Source organism: Uranotaenia lowii, chromosome 3 (assembly GCF_029784155.1).
Source record: "Uranotaenia lowii strain MFRU-FL chromosome 3, ASM2978415v1, whole genome shotgun sequence".
NCBI lineage: Eukaryota > Metazoa > Arthropoda > Insecta > Diptera > Culicidae > Uranotaenia > Uranotaenia lowii.
The window spans coordinates 163,184,978-163,199,402 of record NC_073693.1 but is presented as its reverse complement, the minus strand read 5'-3'; the positions used below and the strand labels follow the sequence as shown (position 1 = coordinate 163,199,402).

General features: G+C 39.0%; 1 protein-coding gene across 2 annotated transcripts; it reads right to left on the bottom strand.

The window, feature by feature from the left end:
* Nucleotides 1-54: 54 nt before the first annotated feature.
* Nucleotides 55-14,314, bottom strand: LOC129755665 (tripeptidyl-peptidase 2). 2 transcript variants are annotated; one of them, XM_055752279.1, is made up of 10 exons: nucleotides 14,187-14,314; nucleotides 6,656-6,916; nucleotides 4,463-5,093; nucleotides 3,478-4,401; nucleotides 3,264-3,420; nucleotides 2,858-3,203; nucleotides 2,692-2,797; nucleotides 1,517-2,630; nucleotides 753-951; nucleotides 55-674 (listed from the first exon to the last, which is right to left on the bottom strand). In XM_055752279.1, the coding sequence occupies exons 1-10, from the start codon at nucleotides 14,265-14,267 to the stop codon at nucleotides 465-467; spliced, it is 4,029 nt and encodes a 1,342-aa protein (XP_055608254.1). In that variant the 5' UTR covers nucleotides 14,268-14,314; the 3' UTR covers nucleotides 55-464. The 2 variants fall into 2 exon arrangements, with proteins under 2 accessions (XP_055608254.1, XP_055608253.1); XM_055752278.1 differs by lacking the exon at nucleotides 14,187-14,314 and having other exon boundaries at nucleotides 6,656-6,929.
* Nucleotides 14,315-14,425: the final 111 nt, after the last annotated feature.

Genomic DNA, 14,425 nt, shown 5'->3' with positions numbered 1-14,425 from the left:
AAATGATTGAAGGAAGGCTTATCAAACTTGTCATGTCTAAAGAAAAAAATCCACTGATGTTTGAAATCTTATAATTTTTATTATATATATAAATCGACCATATTCATTTGAAACACAAAAATTTATAATTCTTACAAAATAGTTGCTACAGACTTCTTGTCTGTTACAGACGATCAGAACAATTTTCACTACGCTGAAAAAATATTCAGTTACCGTTTTAGAATAATATATTCACCGAATTGCCGTTTGTGCTTGAATCAAGTTAAGCTTTCCATATATTTTCGATCAGAATTCTTTGTCTTTTTCAATAAACGAACTGAATTACTATGGTGCTGAAAAAATTTGTTACTATTGATTGATATTAAACCTGTAAAATCTGAATGACATTTAAGCATTGAACCAATTGCTATAATTAGCAGAGCTGTTTCTATCTACTTTTGTTTGTTTTTTCGTTCTGCAGACATTTAGAACAGTCGATATCCCTGAGGGTTGGAGGTAACAATCATCTTGTTCAAAAGTTTTTCCACGTGAGCCCATTTCATTTCACTGACAACCCTAACCTGTTCCTCTAGCACTTCCCGAGCCAGTTTGTCTTCGTACAATTTACCTAGATATTTGAGCATCCGCCCGTACTGTTTGAAGCTGAACGCGTGCCATATCGACAATAGCAGAACCTGTTAGGGGTTAAAATAGAAAAGCAAAAAAAATGTTACTATTAATAAGTGAGCAAGAAATAGATAAAAAATAGTCACCTTAGAGTCAGTGTAATCGATAAACTTTCCAACATCGTTGAAAATTTGTTCAATTTCTTCCAACTGTTCCGTGGCAAGGGACGCATCTCCCACTACTTCGTTGGCCTCAACGGTGGCTTTGATGGTACGAAGCTTACTCAGGGCGATCAGTTTCTTTTGGGAGGCATCCAGCAACTGTTGCTTCTGCTTGTCCATTTGTCTGCGAAAGAGGGTATTGAAAATAATTTAGGTTAATAGCAATAGGAAAGCACATTCCAATCTGATATGTGTGTCAATTTCACCAATATTTTAAAGTCATATTTTAATGCCTTCCTTCCAAAACAATCTATTATTATAATAGGTATTACTTAATATTTCTGCGAATGTTTCATTTCTTATCACCCATTAAATGCGATCAAATGAATATGAATACAGTAAATTCATCGCTGAAGAAACCCTGCACTTCTAAACAACGACAGACATACACATTACAATCTCACCTATTCTAAAACATAGTTTTGACAAAAACTAAGAGGAACTTACATAATGTAGGCACGGACATAAGACCTTATATAACAGAAGGAAAAATGCAAAAAAAAACAAAAATCTGATTAAAATCAGTTTTGCCTAATATGAGTAACAGAAAAAATATTTGGATTATTTACTGCAACCCGAGTTGTGTCAGAGGCAAGTTTAAAGAGATAAATATTGCATTCAAAATAGACTTATTTGATCCACTTAATTAATGTTGATCCACAAATTAAAATTAGCAGTCCGATACTCACGTTTTAATTTTAGCGGCATTCGAACGGTTATCTGTCTTCAAACCATAATATGCTAGCAGGGCATTTTGATCAATAGCTTTCATTACTTGTTCTGCAAGTTCGATTATTTTTAGCAGTTTTACTTTGACGAGTGCCAACGATTCGATTTCCATTTTCTCTAAACTAGCACTGAATGTACAGGGCATATGGTTCTTCAGTTCACCACTATCTAGATTATCAATCAAAGCCAGATGTGCACCCAAGAAGCCTGGATTTTCCTTCAATACAGCTCGGTAAACGAATTCTGCATTATCCCCATCTAGTTTGGCAATCTGGGAAACTTGATAGTCCCGCAGTCCTTCATTGTACTCTTCAAATTTACTTTTATTTTCTTTAGGACTAGATCCTCCGTTCTTTTTCACTGGAGGTCCCTCAGTTAGAATATATCGGAAGCTGTAGATGTCGCACTTTTTACCCATTTCATCCTTGGCATACGTGATGGTTCCTTGCAGCCAAGAGCACTGATTCGGAAACGAGGCTTTTTGTAACTTGTCGTTGGAAATCGGAGACAGGAAAACGGGCCTTGTGACCCCAGCTGGGAAAATACAAGATGCGATCTTTTTCCCATTAACAATAGCTTGGTTATATGATTTGTAAACGTCTACGGCTAAGCTACTTGCTAGCTTTATATTTGCTAGGAAAATTGCTTCGGAAACCTTCTCCAAAATATCCTTTTTCTCGTGCCGAACTTGTAGTTTTATCGTGTAGTCACCTTTCTCCAGTTTCAAATACGAATCGTTTGAATAAGCATCGCCACAACCAACCATCATTTTGTTAGAATCGAACACCATCCAGAATTGTGATTCAAATTCACTTTCATACAGAACGGTACTGAAAAGCGGCGCATAGAAAGCAATCTCTTGGGCCTTGTTTAAGTGCAGATTATAGGTCAAAAGATTTTGATAGATCTGACGACAGGGATGAATCACATCTCGAGTAGTCAGTGGACTGATTTTGGTCTCCACCGGTTTAAGGACCATAACGGCGGTTTTCAACGATACGGTGGGAAGAACTTCTTCGGTAGTCAGGGTGGTCAAATCAATGCGATGAATACCACTGGCGCTATGCATTATACCTAAAATAATGATCAAGTTAATTTAACTGTAGTTTCTTTGAAGCGAAATTTGACGACTTACTTCCATTCAGGGGCGAAATGCCATGGAATTTGATGGAATACTTCAACGGAACGGTCCCGAAATTTGACCAATACTTTGCAATACAAACTTCTAGAATATTATCTCCCTAAAAACAGTTATAGATGAGAATATTCAAACATACTATGCAACTTTATTTACAACATACCACACACTGGAACGGATGAACGGTGGTTGTAACACTATTAACGGGAAGAATCTTTTGTTTCTCTTGTGCCTTGCAGTTTTTCATTGGCATAATTTGCATGGTGTGGATCAAGAACTTTCCGCCGACGGTGTCATTAGCATCGGTTGATATCATCTCCAGAACTGCCCAGGTTGCGTGTTTCGGTACCAGGAAAAAGTTTCGCAGAATTGTATTCGGTTTACAGACCACTGCTTCCGGACTGCTGTATTCTAGTGTTTTCGGATCGATTACCATCGGTTGAACTACAGTCACGGGAATTTCAAATAAGGTACCCTTTTCGACGCAAGCCGAATCGAAAGCTTTAATACTGCAATAATATAAGATTTAAGGCACTAACGAAAAGTAAGACATTTGAACTTGGATTTACCATGCCTTGTGGACACCTGCTGATAATCCAGTAGGATCTATTTTAACACTGAATGTGCGAGCAGAGTAACAGAGGTCCAAAAACGAGCCGCACTGAATCCAAGCTTCAGTAGGAATCAATGTCAGTCTGACGTTGAAATTTATTTTTTCTGGTGGAGCTGCAATATAAATTTTGTGAGAATCCTTCAAATTTTTACAGCTACTTTTAAACTTACCAGCATATTTATCATTAAATAATACCGGCTCAACATTAACGCTGAATTCTTCCGGTTTTGTAAGAAGCCCATTTCGGATGTGGATACCCTTTGCTCCGTTACTGCCAACAGTAACTGAAAACCGAAGATCGGTTTCAACATGCCCCGAATACGTTGTCAAGTTTTCAAACGCCTTCTCTACATTCAATAATCCATTGCCTTGAGCAAATTTGTCCACATAATCAATTCTGGTAGCGGAATTCCACAGAGCACGTTTAATGCTAAATGCCGTGTAATGAGTGTTGGTTTGCTTCAGACCAGATATTAGCAAAGCAACTGCCCCGGCTACATGTGGAGCTGCCATACTTGTGCCGTTCATTAGCTGGGCCTTCGACATTGTGAACTGAGGTACCGAAGCAATAGCGGCCCCAGGAGCACAAACTGTTACTCCAAAACCTCCGTCGGTGCAGGGGTCACGGGAAGTCCACGTATAAACGTTGCCCGGAAGTTTCTGTCTCAGGGCATATTCAGCTTCCATCATTTCAGGCGAAACAAAAGCTCCAACACCAACACAGCTGGGTTGGCTTATGTCTGGTGGAGTGCTAATGGTGCACAAAGCTGGCCCATGATTACCTGCTGAAGCAACCCAGACAACGCCGTAGTTGTTGACCAGCTCACTCATCAACTCACCAACCCGCCCAGCATTTGACCAGTGACTATGCTCACCGTAGCTCATATTGATAACATCAATCTTGCAACCAGCCTCACAAAGTTCCATCACTTTAATGATGGCTCGCACCAGCGCTGTTCCCGTTTCCATCGATCCAAGCCGACCATCACCGATTGTTAAGGATACTACCTTTGCTCCTGGAGCCACTCCATCCAATTCAGGATTCTCCGGATGGTAACCACAGGCAATGGAAGCCACGTGTGTTCCGTGACTCGCTGCAAGAAAAAAAATCTGAATATGCAAGAACTTTCGATTTTTTTGACCTCTTAAACTTACTGCAAATGCCAACAACCTCCAACACATCTCCGCCATCATGTACGTTGATGGATATCGACAAGAAATCGTCCAAGTTGACGATTTCACGGGACTTACTATATTCGCGCACGTGAACTGCATTTTCCAGATCACCGGTTTCAGTTGTATCGATAGCTGCAATCCAACCACTCTCGGTCTGGTACAAAACACAATCGTAGGTAGTCTTCAAATCGGAATACTTTTTCTCGCAGGCGTTCAAGAAATCCAACGTACCATCTAGATTTTCCTTCGTCAGTTTGTCCTTCAGCCCTAGGCTAGCTACGGTCGGATTCTTCGTTTCAAAGTCAACAATATCTCGGCTAGCTTCGGCCAGTGCCTTTTTGTGTGGATCATCCCAATGTTTCAGCTTCGAGTCGGCAACGATTTTCTCCCGAATACGCGATGGGTACAGATCGTGCATACTTTTAAGTCCTATGCGAAACTCTCCGTTGATCGCTTTGGCTTTCATTGCCTTCGATAGTCGCAGGACCCGTCCGGACAACCCAACGATAGTACCATCGCTTTGAGCCGTCACCAATTTGCTGGTATCCACATCACCACATCCGGAACAGTCGAAACGTTCAATCACTTTCGGGCCTCCCCCGGGGATTGTCTGAAAGAAGAAATAAACATCCTTATTTCCGCTACTAGTTTAACACTTCGACGAAAACATTCCGATTGAAATGTGTTGCTCTGCAACGTTGTTCACCTTCCATCTTCTTCCTTCTGCCCGGAAATGTACTCTGACCTATACGATGCTCAACCTCTAGGTAAATATTGTACAGTCTTTTAGGCTGAGCTATATGCTATTATGTATGGAGTGCAAATTGTACTTCAAAAGAAAATTATGTTTAGAACAATTTATTTCTGTTTAGATAGCCAAGCAGCTATCAAATCACTTAGTGCTTCCAGTTCTAGATCAAAACTTGTAATCGCATGCCGGAAAGCAATCAAAGAACTTGTTGAAGGCAATTAAACCTTCACCCGAACAACCCGAACCCGGAATTTTTGGAAACGAGTGCGCCGACGAACTCGCCAGAGCTGGATCGGAAAAGGAATTTTGCGGATCAGAGCCGGCTGTTCCAATATCGCCATGTTGGTTCAGAAACCAAATTCAAACTTGGTCCCCTAACCAGCATAAACGATACTGGGAAGAGTTGGACACTTGTCGTCAAATAAAATTATTTTTAGAAAAACCATCTCCAATCATATCGAGTTAATTGTTAACTAGTAAAGCTCATTGCAGCATCCTGATCAAAGCATTCTCCGGTCATTGTAGAAGGTACCTTACGGTATTTACACAATTTATTTATAATTTGTTGAGCCAATTTTTATTTAATTGTATTCTTAATTTGAAAAATGTTGAAAATATTGTTTTCGTCGACATTGAATTGCGTTAAAATTCAATCATTCTAGCTGATTATTTTCTTATGATCAAGAGTTTCAAAATCATCAATTTTGTAGAGATAGGTTGAGAAGTGATGCAAAATAAATGATCTGGAGGGTTCCAGAAGAATAGAAAAACTTTTTGGGTGCACCAGATAGAAGTAACAAGCCATCAAACAACCTGTTTCAGTTATAATAATTAGCTTTATAAAGAATTACGAGTTAAGATTTTTTTTCTAATTAGGTTTAGGAACCTCTGTGAGAAAAAACGGTTTTGAATGACATTGGTGTTTAATTTGTATTAAAATTTCAAAATAACGGAGTATTAAACAACCTGCATATTTGTTTTTGGGATTTTTGTCTGCGAAATTCATAAAATGATAAAAAAAAAATTTAGTTACAAGTGATTTAATAAAATAATTCCTGTAGTAACTAAAAAGTTAACTCTTTTTTAAATGCATGTAAAAATATGTAAATCAATTATGTACATCAGAGAAGGAATATTTTTTAAAATTGTTTTAGCAAATTTGTTGCTTTACGAAAAGAACAGGTTAAAATTACAAATAAACATAAAATATCAATATGCCCTTTCGTCTGTTGATGACCAGAATTTCGTCAATTTTTCAACTTTTTTTTTTGTTCTGTATTTAACTAGCACCCGGTACTGGTTCAATTACTCAGCATTTTGTACTTCGATTCATTGAATGAATCTGACGCGAATGCATTTTGATAACAAAATTCCTTTAATGTTTTCGTAGCTGCCATTGTTCGATATCTATTTTCACTCACCTCCAACCCCTTGGCACGGGGATCGACTCCGGAATCGAAGATGGCAATCGTGGCACCCTGCCCGTTGTATGCTGGCCATTTACGGACAAAACCGAGCGCACCGGTTTCATGTTTCGGTACCAACGATCCGGCAGGGAATTTGGCGTCGGTTACGGTACCTTCCATTATTTTCCAACCCGATGAAACAACTTTTTTATCTGGTTCCTCTCGAATTTCTGCTGCTGCTGCTGATGAAGTGCGAAGATTTCTGTGACAGATCGTCTTTTGGTGCCAGTCATCGCGTTCCCCACGGATGACGATGACGATGATGATGGAAGCGGAGGAGGCAGAAATGGATCCGAAAAAGAAAGAAGGAAAATAGCGATGAAAACAAAAGCGAAACATTCAGGCCGATGGGCACTTTGATTCACACGGTATTATTAAAGCAAAAATCACTTTAAATTTTAATTTTTCAAAAACGATCCAAATTTGGATTGGGCTTGGGCTTGCTAAAAAGAATAAAGCTTGCTCTTTACTTTAACACATATTTCCATAAGAACGATAGCAAATCGGAGTGAAGGCTATTGCTGTTGCCGTAGGTCAGTAAAAACAGGGGATTGGGTCGAGTTCCGACAGTATATTTGTACCAATACAAAACTGGTGTATAGAAATACTTCAAGACTAAAAATACAAAATACAAAATCGTCAGAATGAGGTTATGTAAATGGATAAGCTAGACTTACATTTAGTCGACCTCTCCAAGCCAAACGAAACCTAGCAACTTTATAATTTTCGCCGTTGGCCTAACCTGTTTTATGGTTTAGAATTGATTTATAATGCTTTACAGAGTTATTCAAATATTTAGTACTCACCGCCAGGGATGGAAGAAAATCTCTTCTAGCGACTTTTGAGCAGGGAGCGACCAACCATAGAACACATTTAAATCGCTCCTAGCAAGCGATGCTCTCTGCTCTGTCCCTGTTATGTGGGGAGATCTCCGAGAGTGGCGAGTTACCACAATCTTAAAAAAGCAAGATAAAAAGAAAGTCGTTGATGAGCGCTCTCGCTATGCCTTCCAATATCGTACATACGGATTGTTGTGAGTGGTTGCAACAAAATGCGAATCTCCTAACGTACAGATCCTGACTTAGAAAAGATCGGGATATGTACAACATGCGATTTTTTGGTAATCATAGCGTTACGATTGTTATATTTGGGAAGATTAAGAGAGTAGCTCTTGCTGGGTGGTGCTTGGTTGTTGGTTAAGTGGATGTGTTTGAGCTTTTTTTGGCATATTACGGTTTGCTTACTTACTTAATGATCCCGCGCCGATCCTCCGGTGCATAGGGCCGTGGTAAAAGACCTCCACTGTTGACGATCCGGAGCCAGCGTCTTCACCTGGTCCCAGTCAAGATTCTCGTCGACAGTTCGGATTTCAGCGGCTAGGCTTCGCCGCCACGAATTTCTGGGTCTGCCTCTTCTTCGATGACCTTCTGGATTCCAATCTAGCGCCTCTCTGCAAATCTCGTTTTCATCTCTTCGCAGCGTGTGCCCAATCCATCTCCACTTACGTTCCCGAATCTCGATTTCTAGCGCCCTTTGATGACACCGGCGATGTAGTTCCTCATTCGAGATCCAATTGCCAGGCCACCAAGCGCGGATGATATTCCGCAGGCAGCGGTTTACAAATACTTGCAGTTTTCGCGTCGTTACCGCATATGTGCACCAAGTTTCGCACCCGTACAGCAATACGGATTTGACGTTTGAGTTGAAGATTCGGATTTTCGTTCGTAGAGAGATCTGGCGTGACCGCCAGATGTTTCGGAGACTCGCAAACGCAAATCGGGCCTTTCTTATCCGGGTTTCGATGTCTTTTCTGGTACCACCATCAGGCGTTATCTGGCTACCAAGATACTGGAAGCACTCCACTTTCTCAACTTGTTGCCCAGCTACCATGAAACTGGAGGGATTTCCTGTGTTGATCTCCATCGACTTGGTCTTTCCGACATTGACTTTGAGACCTGCTGCCTTGGAACTTTCGGTGAGATCGTCGAGTTTGCTCTGCATATCTGGTTGTGTTTGGGCGAGCAAAACAATATCGTCAGCCAGGTCAAGGTCGTTCAGTTGCTCCATTGTTGAAGGATTCCACGGCAATCCTCGGTTCGGTGCACAGTCAATCGATCCAATCAGAATCTCATCCATTACGATGAGAAAAAGTAGCGGTGATAGAATACATCCTTGTCTCACTCCAGCAGTTACCGGGATTGGTTCGGACAAGACACCGTCGTGCAAGACCTTGCACGAAAATGCCTCGTACTGTGCTTCGATGAGATGGACTAGTTTCTCTGGGACCCCTCGTCGCCTTAGAGCCGCCCAGATGTTTTCATGGTTAAGTCGGTCGAATGCTTTTTCGAAATCAACGAACACCAGCAGAGGAGAGTCCTGGAATTCGTTGATTTGTTCCAGTATGATTCGTAGCGTTGTGATGTGGTCCACACATGATCGTCCGGATCGGAATCCAGCTTGTTGCCGTCGGAGTGTAGCGTCTATTTTCTCCTGGATCCTGTTCAGGATCACTTTGCAGAGTACTTTGAGGGTTGTACAGATCAACGTTATGCCTCGCCAGTTACCGCACTCTGTCAGGTCTCCTTTCTTCGGGACCTTTACGAGGATACCCTGCATCCAGTCGGCCGGGAATGTTGCAGTATCCCAGATGTCAGCGAAAAGACGGTGCAACATTTGTGCTGATAGGGCAGGGTCGGCTTTGAGCATTTCAGCAGGGATGCAATCGATCCCAGGTGCTTTGTTGGATTTCATGTTTTTGATTGCCGCTTCTATTTCAGCCAGCGAAGGCGCTTCCGAGTTGACGCCATTTATGCGACTTACTGTTGGCGCTTCGAGCTGCAGATTCTGTTGGCCATCGCTATTCGTGACTCGGAAGAGTTGTTCGAAGTGCTCAGTCCATCGTTTGAGCTGATCTGTTCGATCGGTCAATAACTGACCTGCTCGGTCTTTTAGCGGCATTCTTGCATTAGTCCTTGCACCACTGAGGCGGCGAGAAATGTCATAAAGTAATCGGATATCTCCATTGGCGGCGGCTCTTTCTCCCTCTTCGGCTAGGGAGTTTGTCCAGGCTCTCTTGTCTCGTCTACAAGCTCGTTTAACTGCCTTTTCCAGCTCCGCATATCGTAAGCGGGCGGCTGCTTTGGCTGACCCGGTACATGCCTGCTCAATTCCGACTTTCGCCTTTCTCCGATCATCGACCATCCTCCAAGTTTCATCCGACATCCATTCACTTCTTCTTCCACAAACTTTACCGAGAGTACCATGGCTCGTCGTGATAAAGGCATTCTTGATTCCACACCACTGTTCTTCGACTGTTCCGTCTGTCGGCAGCTCCGAGGCTCGGGATTCTAGCTGTTCAACGTATGCCCTTTTCACCTCTGGATTCTCCAACCGGCGGACGTCGTATCGACACCCGACTTTCTCCTCGCGCCGTTGGACACGCGCAACTCTCAGTCGTATCTCGCCAAGGACGAGGTGATGGTCAGATGCAATGTCTGCGCTTCGTTTGTTGCGGACATCAAGAAGGCTCCTTCTCCATTTTCGGCTGATGCAGATGTGGTCAATTTGATTTTCTGTTCGGCCATCTCGGGATACCCAAGTGACCTTATGTGCTGGTCGATGGGGGAAGAGCGATCCGCCGATCACCATGTTGTTGTTTCCACAAAATTCTACAAACAGTTCTCCGTTTTCGCTCATCTGTCCTAGGCCATGGCCATTACGGTTTGCAGTTCATGTATTTTCGCGAAAATGGAAAATTGGAAGAGGGGGGGGGGAGCGGAGGGTCGGGGTGGAAAACTGGGTGAAAACTGTTGCAAGCAGTAAATATCTTTAAAAAATTACACAAAAACGAAATAAATTCCGGAAAAAAATAAAATAGTTAAAAAAATGATATTTAGAATCTATAGACTTCATAAATAACGTGCTTTTTTATATTCTGTGTTGAAACGGCCGTATCGAAAAGAAGAGTTCAGAACCGGTGTGCTACTTTTCGGCACTGTTTTTTTTTCATTTGCAGTCATTCGCTAGACTTCCTTTCTGTTTGATGCCCGATGGTTTCCGTCGAAAGGGCAAAAAAAAATTTTATTTCACGGTAAGTCTCGTTCGATAAATCCTCGACTTGTGCTGAAAAATCTACTTTTCATAACTTGTAGCATAAATAAAAAAACGAAAAAAAAATTTCTGAACTACTCATTTACGTTGACCCAGGTCCAGGATTTTAGTTCCATCATTCTGTTTGAAGATTTCAGAGGCATTTTTTAATTAGTAATATTTAGTTTAAATCAGTGTTGAAAGGTGCTTCTTTTCAACCCTGCTTTTTCCATATGTATTTTAGTAACTGTAAAAAACAATCGTTTTTTTTTTCATCTTTAAAATTGCAGTTTTTAATTTAACACTTCGATGCTTGATTTTTATGTAAGTGTGTTAAATTATGTTCCATTTAAATAACACATGGGAACACAATTATCGGAGTCTATGTTAAAAACATGATATTGGAAGAATTTTGCATCCTGAATCCGAATCATGTGTAGGATATTGATAAAATCAATAAATAGTCACTAATGAAACAACATTCTTTTAAAAAACATAAAATAAATTCAAACTAAGTAGTTGTAATTAATTTAAAATAGAATTTAAATTCTGCATAGCTTTTCAATTTTCAGAACAAGTAAAGGACTACGGATCTTTTGATTCATGTCTTAAAAAGAGCGTGGTTGAACAACAACTATGAAAAATCATGCAAGAGGGACCCTTTCCAACTTTTTTCTCAGAAGTCAAAATAACCTGCGGTCTGAGTGAAAGATTATAATTCAATTTAAACCTTAAATTTCAGCTTCTTCGAATCATTCTACAGTTTTATCCAAAAATGCAAATGATATTCAAATGATTTTGCTTGTTTTTTTTTCAAGTGTTGAACCTTAAATTGCAAGTTTTAGATCTAGTGAAAAAAATTGTCCATTCAGCGCTTTTAAATTATTCTTGACACTTCGAAAAAACGTGAATTTGGTTGCGTTGTATCTATATAATCTATATAATAACACATCTGAATAGGTTTGAGCTGATTTTTGGATTTTATCAGTTAAATGTAATTTCGATTCAATGTTGTGCAATAAACGGAGATATTTCCGAAAAAAAAGTAATAGAAACCAATCAAGCAATTAAAATTGTATTCTTTTTTTAACGGGAATTAATGTCAATTTGAAAAAAAAAAACTCAACTTAATTGTATAATTTATAATCTGACAAGATTTTGAATCCCTTATGCCAGAATAATGAATAAAAAATACATATTAAGAAGAAATGAATAATAACTTAAAGGTTTCTACGAAATTCATGTGTTTGTATTTGAACAAAAACTGGCTCATAAAATGTTTTATTTGATAATTATGATTTTTGCTGGACTAGATTATTTATTTTTTTGAACTTTTTTTTACCAATTTTGTAAGAAATACTCTCATATTCGAATATTCACGTGCAATGTGAACTTTTGAATGTCATTGGAATTCAATTGTTTGAAATTGAATCAAAATTTAACCTTTTATTGAACATAAAACAGAATAAGCGACTTTTTTTGGCAATTTCAGCTTACTTATAATTTTTTTTTAAATGTGAACATAGATGAAACAACAAAGATGAACACAAAATATTCAACAAAAAAACATTTTTATAATTTTGTAATTTTATAGACAAGGATTCCACGTCTCCAGTAAAATTCTGTTTGGTGGTACATTTTTATAAATATGGGAGTTTCTTGAAAATGGTTTATAACATCTAAACAGACTCAACATATTAAGAATAGTTTTTTTAAAGAAAAAAATGTATATTTGAGGTTTTAATAAAGAAAAACTGGAAACATCAAACACAAACTGCGTTTAGAAAAAACGAATGTGTTCTTCAAGTTTAGACGTTTGATATCATTTAGTATCACGGAATCATAAAATCGGCCTAATTTAAATCAGAAAAGTTTAATTGAGTTTTCAAACTGTTAACAGCAAAAAAGCAAAACAGCAAAATGAGCAAAACTTTATCTTTATGTTCATATGTAGCGAACTGGTGCTGATACCTGTTCAAAGATTTAACGAAATATCACTAAATATCAATTAAATGAACATTAAAAAAAGAACACTTTCCCGGTGATTTGGGGAAACTTCCAGCTTCCTGGCAAAGCTTTGAAATTCCAGAAATTTTCCGGATTTTTCCTTATTTCCAAGCACCTCATTTTAACCAATTTGAGTTTATTCCAGTTTTATCAGCTTCTGCTTGGAGCTTTCAATACAAAAATTAAAAAAAATCATATTAATCAAGCTAATTATTATATTAAAAGTGCTATAGTGATCTAAAACAAAGAAATAAATTTTGGATAAATCAGTTAAAACTCCCATGTCCGTGCGCTAAGCCAAAAAAAATCTTCAACATGTGCCGGCCGACAGTTGAACTTCCATCCACGTCGTCTGTCATATGTTGTAGCTTCGTTTGCGCCATCCGATTCGGATCCACATGGATCTGTGTACGTAAGACACTCACTCTCAGCGAGCCAAGCGTACGTTGCGATTGGTTAAAGTTCGCTTGCAAAAAGGGTAGCTCTCCTCCCCGAGCTACACACAATCTCAAAATGTGTTTGTCGGTATTCAACCATCATCGTTTCAATAAAAATCCTCTATCGAGGGGATATGATTTTGCTCTCGGTTTGTACAGATCGCGACTTGTACACTTGACGACTAAACGTTAGTCGGATCAAAATCCTTTCGTTTCCATCCCTGCTCACCGCAACGCTAAATGTTCACAACAACAATAATGGCTTTACACCTCGATCAAAGGCAAATCTAAACTTGTCCTGGCTACGAATCTGTGCGAACAATCAAAATGAATAAAGGAAATAGTTCCAATCTACATCTAGACCACTTACTTGTCCCTCCAGCTGGTACAATAAAGGTTCACAAATCTTCTAACTTTAAAACAACCGAAAACCTCTTAATGCCGCACTAAATCAACAAACTTTTCTACTGTTGCGTCGCGTGGTACTTTTTCTCAAAACTATCATAACGGTACTTTCTCAACAAAGATAAATTTTCACTCTGCCCCCGCTCCAACGGTCAATGTTACCAGATCGAAATGTCAATCTGATGACAGCTACAGGCAGCACTCGGTTTTCTCCACTCTTGCCGCAACAATTGCTTTCTCTGTTTAACACATGAGAAATCGTAAACCGGGATTGCGAGCGCGCCCATTGCCAATGTTCTATGAATTTCTAATCATTCAGTTCAGTTGCTACATTTTTCGATTAATTTTAATATTTATTGTTGACCATTTCATTTCAATTTGACATTTGTTAGTTTTGAAGTTTAGTAGTTTTGTTATTTTTATATGAAAAAATGAGAGTACCAAATGATTGTTAAAACATTAAAAATGATACAAAGTAAAACAAATTATTTTCATTTGTACTTTTATTGACATCCTTCAAATTATCATTTTGTGAACTGAAAACTCACCAACTTATGACATCGCATTATGTGTTTTATGGCAACAGGTACGCCACTTATAAATTTTATTTGTTTGTGAAACTTCAACATTTCTAGTCTTATTTTTAATAAATGAACTTAAATTTGCACTTGATAATACAATCAGTAATAGAAAATAAACTAAAATATCATACTTAACGTAGAAAAATTATTTACTTTAAATGATAAGCTTAAAAATAAACAGAGCCTGATTATATGAATCCAGCATA